Source organism: Perissodus microlepis, chromosome 1 (assembly GCF_051167445.1).
Source record: "Perissodus microlepis isolate ML-2025 ecotype Zambia chromosome 1, ASM5116744v1, whole genome shotgun sequence".
Taxonomy (NCBI): Eukaryota; Metazoa; Chordata; class Actinopteri; order Cichliformes; family Cichlidae; genus Perissodus; species Perissodus microlepis.
In genome coordinates, this window is record NC_140461.1 from 5,985,786 (window position 1) to 5,999,944 (window position 14,159).

Below are 14,159 nucleotides of genomic sequence, written 5' to 3' on the forward strand. Positions count from 1 at the left end.
TATGCTCAGTCAAATCAGCTCGGTCCGACTTTTGCGTGTTACCTACTAGTGGAAATAAAACTGAAGAATGACTCAAGGTCACTTGTGCCTGTATCACTTCCACCGCACCCTGATTGTTTCTCTCTGTCCTCTTTTTCACCTTCACTGACAGATAACTGAAGTGAAAAGAGATTGCAAAATATTAGCTGTTGTTCGATGTCTTATTTATGTGTCTACATGTGTTTTTTTGTCAGCCTTTTGGTGTGAACCAGCCAGGTCCCTATGTCATGTACACCACAGTGGATTCTAATGGTTACCTGAAAAATGCATCAGGTAAGACCTTTTTTATTTTTTGTGTGGGGTGGGCTGATCTTTTCCTGATAATTCTAAATAACTCTGTAATGATGTAGAATAGCCAAAATAAGTGTTCATTTCTTTGATATGTTACCACCTCAGCTTTAGCACACCAGCAACAATTATACCTAATGCCTATTAATAACTTAACCTTCTGACAGTGACGGCTGTCCTTTGTCTGGCTGAACTCCACAGGTGTGTTTTGGAGGATATTGGAGAAAGTAGAGACTTTGAAGAAGAGGGGCATATTGATTTTTATTTTCTTGCTTTCTCCTTTTATAAGTGAAAATAGCCTTTAAGCTTTTTAGTCTCAAAGACTAAAAAGGCTGAAATAGAAAGGGCAGCTGAAATAATGGAAAATATAGTGCTTCACAAAGGTGCTGTAAAGGAAAAGAAAACAAATGACTTTGATGTGTCAGATCTGTCTCATCTGACCTGTCGTAATGCAGTTTTAAAGTGTTAGTCCATGTTTACCAGTATTATGACTTAAATATGAAACCTGGAGTTACTGCATTGGGTCTGTCTGTGGGATACAGATTTCGTATATTTTGTGGAAGACTATCGTAGAAAAATACTGTGAAAGCTTGCAAAACACTCGGGGCCCTGTTTCTCCTCTGAAGTGCTTTCCTTGCTGAAGCAACACTCAGAAAACTGTAGCTTCCTCTGTTTTTTTTTTTCTTTTTTGATTCGTTTTTTACTTTGGATTTAAGTCCAAGTTTCTTGTCTTTCTAGAAAGTGCCAGCATCACACGACAGCTGTTTTCTTGTTGCTGTTTATTTTGTTATGCTGCATCACCTGTCACCCTCCTTATAATTCTTGAAGAATACGTTCATGATCGTATGAGGCCATAGTGACTGTTTGTTATGGATGGAACTGGTTAGGAGAACTGAACTGAAAATAAGGACTGTTCCTTGCACATTTCACTCTATTATATAAATTCCTCTTGAAAGTCATGTCCATAATTACTTGGACAGTGACACAGTTTTTGTAATTTTGCCTCTGTCCACCACCCCGTGGATTATAATTCAAGGGGTTTTACAAAATATTCTGTTAACTGTAGTTTGAGCTGTTAATGCTTAACAGCAATTGGACAAATTAAGAAAAATGTAAATATTGGGATGACGTTTACTTGGAAGAAAATCATTTGTAGTCAGTGACTGCCAAATGCTGTTTCAGTAGCTGCTTAAGTTTCTGCTTGTTCGTGGGTCTCTCTGCATTCAGTTTTGTATTTATTAACTGAAAAGCTGCTCTACTGGTTTGAGATCAGGTGACTGGCTTTGCCATTGAAAAATATCCATAATTTTGGCTTTGTTAGGAGAGCTGAATTAAATTTCTGTTTCCTGTTGAAAAACAGCTCTTCTTGTATGTTCAAAGGACTATTCTTTCCATAGTACGGCTACAGATGCTTTTGCACTATGCTTTGTTTTTGTCAAGCGCTGTCCAATGAGTTTTGAACCCGTTCTCACTCCCGAGGCGTAATATACCAACGATTTGTCACGTCCTGTGGCGTTCCTGAGGAACGCGAAAGGTGACCTTTTGCATTCTTATGCTACACGCCAGGTTATGGATTAAATCCAGTAGAATGACGCTCCAGTGGTAATACACGTTCCAGCCCCAACCATAACCTTATCCCTAACCTTAACCACGACTTTAATGACGTTAGATAGTGTTTTCCAAAGCGATTTAAGTACAATTAATGATTCCTAACGGTTCTCATGTTTCCTAATTTTTCTTATCTCGTAATATAGGGACGTGGTGGGTGCCCGGCACCGCAATATACCAACGATTTGTCACCTAGCGTAAAATGTTACTCTTTGAGAGTGAGAACGTGTTGCAGTTTTGCAGCAGTTGGTTTAATCAAAGCAGATAGTTTACACTTAAAAACTTGTACTTCTACAAGCACTCACATTATCAATAAACACTAGTGACCCAGTCCACCTGGCAGCCATACAAACCCATGGCATAACACTGCCTTCACCATGTTTGACAAATGATACAGTATGCTTCAATCACAAGCTGTTTCTCTGCTTCTTCATGCTTTTCTCTTCCCATCATTCTTGAACACATTGGTTTGTTCTTCCCACAGTGTTTTCAGTACTGTGCCAGATCTTTCAGATGTTTTCTAGCAAAGTGTAGTCTAGCTTTCTTGTTCTTGAGTGTAAATAGTAGTTTAAAACTTGTTGTTATGCCTGTATTTCCATTAATGAAGGTGTCTCTTGATTATAGACTTTGACATTGAGTGTCTTGACATTCAAGACCACATCAGACAGTCTTCAGTCACTCATGTTTTACTGTTTCTCTTACAGGTTTATTTTGTTTTTTTCAGCCCAATGTTGGCCTCCATTATGAAAACAAATTACTCTTTAAACAGTTAATGCAATTCTTTTGAATTAAAGCTGAATGTCTGCACTTCAATCATATCTTGATTGTTTGATGTAAAATCCACTGTGGTGTTGCAAAGAGGAAAAAAAATTACAAAAATTCTGTCCTTATCCAAATCTTACATTACCTTAGGGCAGCGGTTCCCAACCTTTTTTGCGCCACGGACCGGTTTATGCCCGACAATATTTTCACAGACCGGTCTTTAAGATGTCGCGTATAAATACAACAAAATAAAACTAGTACCGGTACCGAAAAAATTAAGATTTATTCATAACACACGTGAAAAGACCCAGAAAAACCCAGTTAACGTTAAAAACGATAACAAAATAACGCTAAAAACCGATAAAAACCCTGAAAACCATACATTTCACACCTGAGCCTCAACTCTCGCGGCCCGGTACCAAACAACTCACGGACCGGTACCGGTCCGAGGCCCGGGGGTTGAGGACCGCTGCCTTAGGGTGTGTGGTATTTTATTAATGTCTAGGGCTGCCACGATTAGTCGACTAGTCACGATTACGTCGACTATCAAAATCGTCGACGACTGATTTAATAGTCGACGCGTCGTTTCAAGCTTTGTAAGATCCCAAAAGACGCAGGAATAAGTAGTAGGATTTAAGAGTGTAATAACGGACTGAAACAGAAGATGGCAGCACTGCATGTACAAGGATGCCAGCTGCCGTTAAACCCCGAAGAAGAAGAAGCTGTGTCCCAGAATTCATAGCGAAGCCCAGCTCAGTTTCCAACAATGGCGGCAGCTAGTTAGTTTTAATATTACTCTTATTATTCTTTCTGGGTCACAAAATAAACGTTTAACATATTTTCAGGTGAGAATGTAGCTGCGTAAACCTCAAATATCTGCTCAGTTTATCAAGACACCACATATTTTCAAAAGCGCTCCGATGTTTTCGGAGACGTCTGTTACCGACTAGCTCGATAGCGAGCCGGGGGCAAGGTCACTAGAGCCCGTGAGAACACCGGACTCCCGGCAAATCGTTTTCAAACCCACCGCCGTCTTTCGCTACTCAGGTTAAACATGATATATAAGTCACTTAGATAACTTCAAAATGTTATTGTTTGGCTTTTTTAGTATTTTATTTGTTCCTGAGTAAATCAGTTTGGCTGAGATTAAAGTTCTAGTTTTTACACAGCTGAATAAACATCAAGCAGACAGCTGATTATCAGAAGTGTGAGATGCTCGAGAATTTACTCCGGTGTCCTGTTATATTTTAGATAGCAAGGAGTTTATTAAACTTCACCGAAACAATCTGCAAATTTCATTAAAATTTAATAAACTATCATCTTGTCTTTATTTTTAGTTAGCACATACCTTAAACACTTAAAGCTGTCAGCTAATGATAGTTATATAAGAGCAGATGCTGCTGGTGCAATAAGCTGTACGTTTTACGTCCAATGGATGATGATCTGATTAGTCGACTAATCGCAAAAATAATCGGTGACTAGTCGACTATCAAAATAATCGTTTGTGGCAGCCCTATTAATGTCAGTTGAAAACTTTTGACTCCAGCTTTGTCGATTATATTGCTAAAGCCAGTAGGATCACTGGGTCATGTTATATTTAGCAGCCCATGAGGTAACGAACTCTACGCTACTCTACTGCTCAAGACTAATAAGGGTAGAAGTGAGGAAAAAGAGACTGATGCATAGAAAGATAAGGGGAGACACTGAGGACAGCAATGCTGTGCTGTATTAGCTACAGTTAACATAGTTGATGTTACATTGTGGGAAGGACAGAGAAGTGGAAGAGGACACGACGCACTGACAGCCTGGGGTCAGGGATATATATAGTCTGTGTGGATTCCTCTGTGCAACATAATTCAATTTTGTCAGGTTTCATTGTTTCATTTGTCTGTTGGCACAGTTGGAGAATATACATATTTAAAGAATGAGCGGTCATTTCACAGTCTCACATCATCATTATTTCACCACTATTAGATAGCTATAAGCTCCTGTCTATGAAACTGTGCTCAAACGAATCTTCTAATAGCTGCAGAGTTTTTAGTTTGGTGCTCTCTGTCCCAGCCCCAAAACACAGAGTGGACAAAAAATCACATGAACTCTGCTGTATTTAGCTGTTTCGTTCCCTCTCCACACATCCCACTGCTTTAAAATATGCAGTTAAATGGGCGTAGAGAGCAACAGTGAAGAGGGAGCAGTGTGGGGGAGAGAGGAGCACCACCTGCTCTCATACCCACTGCAGAGAAGATACAGAGAAGAGCATGATACAGACTCCCACTTAATGTGGATCCACACTAAGCTTAGATTGTGCAAAGGTTTTAGAAATGTATATGTGGTTACGCTTTTATATTATGTTTAGCAAACAGCATTAAAACACTCTGTGCAACTGCTTAACATGAATATGACCAAGAATACAGACAGCAGGAAAATGGTGAAACTGATGTAATAAAGCAATGTGGCTTTTACTTACTGCTTCTGATTCTTTAAAGGCCTTTCTCAGCTGTGAAGTGTGGTGACTCTTAAACATTACATTTATCTCTGCTCCAATTGAAAATCTTTGAGTATTAATATAAAGCCCCAAGGTTTTGATCCCTAAGGTTTTAAATGCGGTCCGGGTCAAGGCTCTATGTTCTTCCCACCAAACCTAGAAATCCAGCATGCCTTTTTTCTTTTTCTTTTTCTTCATAAACCTTAGCTTGCATTTAGGTACTTTGTCGTGTTTCACGTAATGTGAAAACCGTGTTGTGAAGTGACTAGTTGTAGTAATGAACCAAAGGGAGAATTATCAAAGAGTTTCATAGCCTAAGCTCACTGCAACAACTGTCCTGTTTTGATTTCTTCACACCACTTTCAGTAAGTCATTTTCAGCTGCAGCAGGCAGCTGAGGCAAACCCACTTGAGTTCTTTTCAGCATAAATCACTAGACACAAACAGTTAGAGACTAGATGGACATAGTGCAACATTTAGCAATCAAAGAGCCAGATATCTTCCTCAGGAATTGTTTGTGACAAAAACAAATGTTTTGTAACTCCTAGAAGTCTGAAGAAGTAACATTCACATCATTAATTTAAAAGATCAAAGATCATGCATCAATAATGATACGTAGGGAGGGTAGTTGTGAAACACATTTAGTGATTTAATCTGGACTTCAGTGTAAGAGAACAAAGACTATCAAGTGTTTACCGCTTCGAATTTAAGATTAAGCTATTTTTAAATACTGTTGAGTCTTTATAGATTCTTATTCTAGTGCAAGGGATGATGCATACAGTAAGTGTACCGTAGTTGATCATAATTCATGCTACAGATATGGTAATAAACCCAAACTCTTTCATGGCTGATGTGGAACTAGGGAAGGAAATCAAAGCAATTTTCGTCAGATAAATGTGAAAATGCTTCTCAGCACTTATACAAAGAGAAATGTAGCAGTGAGTACTAATACCTTGTAACTGTGAATCCCCTGTGACCCCCCCCCTCCCATCCCCACCCCATCCCTCAGGAGGTTTTGCTGCAAGTCATCTGTATTTCTTGTTTTTTAAAGCCATAAATTCAAAATAAGACACATACAGAACAGAATAAAATAATCATAATGAGTAGCTCCTTGCTTTCATGTTGGTCCATGTGGTCCTTCTAGTTCATAAGAACATGGTGACATTTTGTTCACTCAGCCAGTACATCTTTGTCAGTAAGAAGTCTCTGGATCCCCAGACAGTGCTCCTGGTTTGGGATGTTCATAAAACAGAGTCCCATGTATTTAGAATATCCTGGCAGTATTATAGCCTGTCCATCATAACTCCAGCTTATTCTTTCAGTGTGTGTTAGCTTGGAGTGTACAGAGAGAGAGGAGGAGGAGAGCACAAGTAGCCAAAGGCTTTGCCGGCACAACTCCCCAGACCCCTCATTTAACAGCAGCAAAGTGCTGCCAGGGAGCAGGCGTGTGTGCGTGTGTGAGTGAGTGTGTGTGTGTGTGGTGATTTAAAGTGTATTTATTCTGTAGCTTGTAGCTCGGGGAACAGCCAGCGAGGCTGCCAGAGATGAGCAATGATGGGGTGCACACAAACACACACGCATACACACACCCACGATGTCTGGGGCTCTCCACCGGGGCCCAACGATCTTCACTTACCCTTCACCCTCCTGAAAGGGAAAGAGAGCAGAGAGGAAAGGAGAGATTATAAAATGCTAAGAGATGGAGAGAGGACCAAGGAGGCTCAATAGAGGATTAAAATTCCAGTAGAAAATGGGAAAAAGGAATAAAAGGACAGAAAGAGGGGAAGCAGTTACTTATAAGAAAGAAATACTAAGATCTAATCAGAAAAGGAGGCAGTTTGGATGAAGATTAGAGAAGAAAAAAAGCAGGGATGGTAGATGTATATGGCAAGTTCAATCAAGCACATGGGACTGCTTTGTGTGATATGAAAATGGCACAGAAGGAAATAATTATTTTTGGAGTCAATGATTTATAATGATTTATACCTCTGTCGTGGAAGAAATTAACAGTTTGAAAATCACATCTACTGATGTGGTCCATTCAAAGCTACTTGCAAAACAATGCTCTGTGATGCAAAATACTACGAAAAGTCCAAAAATAATTTGTCTGTGAAGGTTCTCAGTCATCCAGGTCATCGTAGTCAAAGGAGCTTGCAAAGAAAAGCGTCTGGACTTCTTTAAGTTTACTTGAAGACGTTTCACCTCTCATCCGAGAAGCTTCTTCAGTTCTAAGGTCAAATGGTGGAGAGTCCCAGATATAAACCTAGTGGGAGTATCCCCCCACAGAGGGACAAAAGGACCCCCTGATGATCTTCTAATTGCCTGAGCCAAGGTGTGAAACTGGGTGTGGGTCCCAATCAGCCAGAGTTTCGGGTGTGTTCATTGTGAAACCTGGCCCCACCTTATCATGCGAATTCCTGAGGTCAGATGGCCCAGGATGTGAGTGGGCGTTAAGGCGTCTGGGAAGGGATCTCAAAACTGGATTATAGATGGCAGAGAGTTGGTGTCGTAAACCCCCGCCTCTGTTCAAAGATGGTCGCTCACAGTGGACATAGATGGCTTCTTTCACTCCTCTTTCAAACCATCTGTCCTCTCTGTCCAAAATGTGAACATTGGCATCCTCGAAAGAGTGTCCTTTATCCTTAAGATGCAGATGGACTGCTGAGTCTTGTCCTGTGGAGGTGGCTCTTCTGTGTTGTGCCATGCGCTTGTGAAGTGGCTGTTTGGTCTCTCCAATGTAGAGGTCTGGGCATTCCTCGCTGCACTGTACAGCATACACCACATTGTTAAGTCTGTGTTTTGGCGTTTTGTCTTTCGGGTGAACCAGTTTTTGTCTGAGCGTGTTGCTGGGTCTGAAATGCACCGGGATGTCATGCTTGGAGAAAACCCTCCTAAGTTTTTTGATACACCGGCTACATAGGGGATGACAATGTTGTTGCGTCTGTCCTTCTTATCCTCCCTCGTTGGTGTCTGGTCTTCTTTTCTGTGCCTCTTTGCTGACTTTAAGAACGCCCATTTAGGATAGCCGCACGTTTTGAGTGCTTCCTTTACATGTGTGTGTTCCTTCTTTTTTCCTTCAGGCTTAGAGGGAACATGTTCTGCCCGGTGGTGTAGGGTCCTAATTACTCCAAGTTTGTGTTCCAAAGGGTGATGGGAGTCAAAGAGGAGGTACTGGTCCGTGTGTGTGGGCTTCCGGTAAACTTCGATGTTGAGTTTGCCGTTCTCTTCAATGTGCACAGCGCAGTCCAGGAAAGGCAAACAGTTGTCCTTTGTGTCTTCCCTGGTGAACTTGATGTTTTTATCCACAGCGTTAATGTGCGCAGTGAAGGATTCCACTTCTTGTGTCTTGATTTTGACCCAGGTGTCGTCCACATATCTGTACCAGTGGCTGGGTACTCTTCCTTTGAAAGAGCCAAGAGCCTTCCTTTCCACTTCCTCCATGTAAAGGTTGGCTACAATAGGTGACACGGGGGAGCCCATGGCACAGCCATGTTTTTGTCTGTAAAAGCCTTCGTTGTATTTGAAATATGTAGTGGTGAGGCAGAGGTCTAACAGTGTGCAAATCTGATCGGGTGTGAAGTTGGTCCTGTCCTCCAAGGAGCTGTCTTCTTGTAGTCGTTTTCTGACAGTCTCCACGGCCTCCGTGGTGGGTATGCAAGTGAAGAGAGAGACTACATCAAAGGACACCATGGTTTCATCTGGATCCAGGGTAAGTTTCTGGACCTTGTCGGTGAAGTCGGTGGAGTTCTTGATGTGGTGTGGGGTGTTCCCCACAAGAGGAGCAAGGATGGTAGCAAGGTGTTTAGCAATGTTATAAGTGGCTGAGTTTATGCTACTGACTATGGGTCTGAGTGGGACAGCTTCCTTGTGGATTTTAGGAAGTCCGTAGATGCAGGGTATGGCATCCCCTGGGTAAAGGCGGTGATATGTAAGGCGGTCAATAATTTTGTCCTTTTCAAAGTCTTGAAGGCAAACTATAACTTTCTTTTTGTAGCTGCTTGTGGGGTCTCGCTTTAAGGCTTCGTAGGTATTGTTGTCACTGAGGAGAGTAGTGATCTTTGTATGGTAATCTGTAGTGTTTAGGACCACGGTGCATCTTCCCTTATCAGCTGGTAAAACAGTGATGTTGTGGTCTTTGCTCAGGGAAGCGACGGCCTTCTTTTCCTGTATTGTGAGGTTGGATGGAGGGACTACTGGATGGAGGGATACCCTGCATCTACGGACTTCCTAAAATCCACAAGGAAGCTGTCCCACTCAGACCCATAGTCAGTAGCATAAACTCAGCCACTTATAACATTGCTAAACACCTTGCTACCATCCTTGCTCCTCTTGTGGGGAACACCCCACACCACATCAAGAACTCCACCGACTTCACCGACAAGGTCCAGAAACTTACCCTGGATCCAGATGAAACCATGGTGTCCTTTGATGTAGTCTCTCTCTTCACTTGCATACCCACCACGGAGGCCGTGGAGACTGTCAGAAAACGACTACAAGAAGACAGCTCCTTGGAGGACAGGACCAACTTCACACCCGATCAGATTTGCACACTGTTAGACCTCTGCCTCACCACTACATATTTCAAATACAACGAAGGCTTTTACAGACAAAAACATGGCTGTGCCATGGGCTCCCCCGTGTCACCTATTGTAGCCAACCTTTACATGGAGGAAGTGGAAAGGAAGGCTCTTGGCTCTTTCAAAGGAAGAGTACCCAGCCACTGGTACAGATATGTGGACGACACCTGGGTCAAAATCAAGACACAAGAAGTGGAATCCTTCACTGCGCACATTAACGCTGTGGATAAAAACATCAAGTTCACCAGGGAAGACACAAAGGACAACTGTTTGCCTTTCCTGGACTGCGCTGTGCACATTGAAGAGAACGGCAAACTCAACATCGAAGTTTACCGGAAGCCCACACACACGGACCAGTACCTCCTCTTTGACTCCCATCACCCTTTGGAACACAAACTTGGAGTAATTAGGACCCTACACCACCGGGCAGAACATGTTCCCTCTAAGCCTGAAGGAAAAAAGAAGGAACACACACATGTAAAGGAAGCACTCAAAACGTGCGGCTATCCTAAATGGGCGTTCTTAAAGTCAGCAAAGAGGCACAGAAAAGAAGACCAGACACCAACGAGGGAGGATAAGAAGGACAGACGCAACAACATTGTCATCCCCTATGTAGCCGGTGTATCAGAAAAACTTAGGAGAGTTTTCTCCAAGCATGACATCCCGGTGCATTTCAGACCCAGCAACACGCTCAGACAAAAACTGGTTCACCCGAAAGACAAAACGCCAAAACACAGACTTAACAATGTGGTGTATGCTGTACAGTGCAGCGAGGAATGCCCAGACCTCTACATTGGAGAGACCAAACAGCCACTTCACAAGCGCATGGCACAACACAGAAGAGCCACCTCCACAGGACAAGACTCAGCAGTCCATCTGCATCTTAAGGATAAAGGACACTCTTTCGAGGATGCCAATGTTCACATTTTGGACAGAGAGGACAGATGGTTTGAAAGAGGAGTGAAAGAAGCCATCTATGTCCACTGTGAGCGACCATCTTTGAACAGAGGCGGGGGTTTACGACACCAACTCTCTGCCATCTATAATCCAGTTTTGAGATCCCTTCCCAGACGCCTTAACGCCCACTCACATCCTGGGCCATCTGACCTCAGGAATTCGCATGATAAGGTGGGGCCAGGTTTCACAATGAACACACCCGAAACTCTGGCTGATTGGGACCCACACCCAGTTTCACACCTTGGCTCAGGCGATTAGAAGATCATCAGGGGGTCCTTTTGTCCCTCTGTGGGGGGATACTCCCACTAGGTTTATATCTGGGACTCTCCACCATTTGACCTTAGAACTGAAGAAGCTTCTCGGATGAGAGGTGAAACGTCTTCAAGTAAACTTAAAGAAGTCCAGACGCTTTTCTTTGCAAGCTCCTTTGACTACGATGACCTGGATGACTGAGAACCTTCACAGACAAATTATTTTTGGACTTTTCGTAGTATTTTGCATCACAGAGCATTGTTTTGCAAGTAGCTTTGAATGGACCACATCAGTAGATGTGATTTTCAAACTGTTAATTTCTTCCACGACAGAGGTATAAATCATTAGTTTTAACACAATGAAGAAAGTTGTCATGTGGATTTGTTCTTGTAAGTTACAAAAATAGTTCCTCTTTCCAATAACAATAAACTGACTGAATCTGGAAAGGCAGTTTTTAAGTGCAGTTGTTGAAATTGCACTTATTTTTTCAAAGAGATTTCAGGGTTTCACGTTGATTCATTTAATGTGAACATTTTCAAAAATGTAATCATACAGTTTTATATTCTTTATCAATTATTTAATGGTTTCACTGGATTAATTGGTCCAGCCCACTTGAAATCAAACTGGGCTATACTGTATGTGAACTGTGACTTAAAATGAGTTTAACTTCCCTGTACCACAGCTGAGGGGAACATCATATATACTCAAAAACGATATAATAATCATATCACCCTCTGATTAGATTGCACTGCAGTATAATACGTATGTGTTCATCTATTTATCTTTTATACATTCTGCAGTGTGTGCATACTGTATTTCTATATGTGTTCTGTCTGGGTAGCAGCATGTGCATGCGTGCATACCCTAACATCTGTCTCATTGTGACCTTGTATGTATATCGTACCAGACAGTGGTGCGCCATGCCCCTTACTAAGCAGGTTGGATAGATGAGCATGGGCTGTGATTCTGACAACACCACACCTCATTATCAACTAACTCCTGCTGAGGCACAGAGGGAGTGAGGGGGTGGAGATGAATAGTTGAAGTTATTCATTAACAACCTTTTTAATCCTTTTTCTCCTCCGCTCTGGACACTGCATTGTGTTCCTCTCAGGGTCCCAACTTTAGACAATCAGGGGACAGTGTTTGAATATAATGTGCATCTATAAGCATGATCAAAACTGCAGTGTCAGGAAAAACATGTTTAGAACACGTGTAAACATTTTTATTGTGAGCTCCAGTAAATTTGTTGTCTTTACATACAAGCTGGAATCAGTTCACCTGCTCCTGGTGCTGCTGCTCTGAGGTTTACTGCTTTTTTTTTGTGGATTTCATTGACTGCAACAACAGAAGCAGACTGATCAGTTTAAATTTATGTCTGGAACTCTTGATGTGACCTAACAGTGAGCATGAACACCACAGCCTGCTCTGCACCAGTGCAGCATAGTGCACCACTGTCAACTTCTGTCAACAGTACAGTAGACTAACCAATTTAGTCTTCAATGAACTATACTAAACTGCGTAGTATTTTCATACAACCTTGAACAATTTAAAATTACTATGCTTGAATTGTTTTATGAAAAATCTTCGGCACAACACCATGTATAGATCTTATAACTGATTAAAAAATCTAGCATAATTTGGAACCGTACCCAAGCTTTAAATTGATAGTTGACTGAATTTCATTGAGCAGTCCTTACCTTTACTTCGGCATCTCTGATGAATCTATCGAAAATGAACATTTTTTTCTCCCTAAGAAAGTACAGCCCATCTGCCTTTATCTCACAGATGTAGGGTGGCTGTGGCTTAGGTGGTAGAGCAGATCAGCTACTGATCGGAAGGTTGGTGGTTGGATCCTAGGCTTCCCCAGTCTGCATGTCAAGTGTCCTTGGGCAAGATACTAACCCCAAATTGCCCTCCGATGCGTTCATCGGAGTGTGACTGTGTGTGAATGTAGATTAGTTTGCACTTGTGAATGGGTGAATGAGGCATGTTGTATACAGCACTTTGAGTACTCCGGGAGAGTAGAAAAGCGCTATATAAGAATCAGTCCATTTACCATTTACCATCCATGTACTGTGATCCAAACTGCAAAGTTTGTGTCTGGTGATTTGTTAAGCTGTTTAAAACATTTTAAGTTACCTGCCAATTATAAAAATCCCTTTGCTCGTCTTCTGTAGCACTAGCCAGAGCCCTCAGCTAGATGCTGAGGTTCCACAACAACAACGTTATTGACAACTTCAGCATGAATGCATCCCAGCAATGAGAAGAGGGAAAAAATCTGTGGGTGCGGGAGTAAACGGGCCTTGGGATAACATCATTTACTTAATACTGATCTCCACGCCATTAGCTGCAAGCAATTCCAGGCTGCAGCACACAAAACAAACTATTCTTTTTTTGTGTTTGTTTTTGGTTTATTTTGCCACTCTTATACTTCAAAATTGAATTTGGTATGTACTGTGTGTTTTCGGTAAACGGGCGCATCAGCTGCTTCGATGGTCGTAAACCACTCTGCAAGTATAATTTCTTTTGTGTCTTCTGTGGTCAAGCAAATTTATTAGTTTATAATTTAAATTAAGGGTTTAATGGCCTTAGTATCACAACAGCAATCAGGAGTCCGCACTTTCTCTGGAACGTGGTGGAGGACGGTTATTTTTTAAACAGCTTGTCAATGTCTTGAAAGCCACCTGTGAATTTCTCAGCTGATTACAGTGAGATAAAACAGTGCTTATACTCTAATCCAAATTATCTTGGGAGCTTGAAAGATTTTTCTTATTTTGGGAAATAAACTAAGAAAATACCATCACTCTCATAAATAAATTTGATGGAAAACTCTTCATTACATTAGGTTGTTTCTGCCAGACATATTTTGGCCTTTAGTCCCACCAAGCTGGAAATTGAAGTAGAAAGAATAATGTTACTATGCTAACAGGGAATAAGGAAAGCTCAAGAGTTCTTCACATTGTCCAGACAGTGCAGTTGTGTCTGTAGTGTCAAAGACTATTTCCTTTATGTTCACCACGGACAAAGAAAGAAAGGGACATTTAAGAGCAAAGTAACAGGAAAGGCAAAGAAAGCGTAAGGAAGGAGTGCTCATAGGGAGAAGAATCGTAGCACGCCCACATCAATGTGGAGCTCTCGGTAGACTGTCCAATTAGGTTAATGAGTCCACAGGATTAGCAATTACACACA

At 41.7% G+C, this 14,159-nt stretch overlaps 1 protein-coding gene across 1 annotated transcript in view; it reads left to right on the plus strand.

Annotated features, from left to right (window-relative positions):
* itfg1 (integrin alpha FG-GAP repeat containing 1) overlaps positions 1 to 14,159 on the plus strand; it is a 165,002-nt gene that overhangs the window by 120,764 nt on the left and 30,079 nt on the right. The window contains exon 14 of the mRNA XM_084927789.1: positions 234 to 312. Within this exon, the coding sequence (XP_084783915.1) occupies positions 234 to 312 (79 nt within the window). The remainder of the gene's footprint in view (positions 1 to 233; positions 313 to 14,159) is intronic.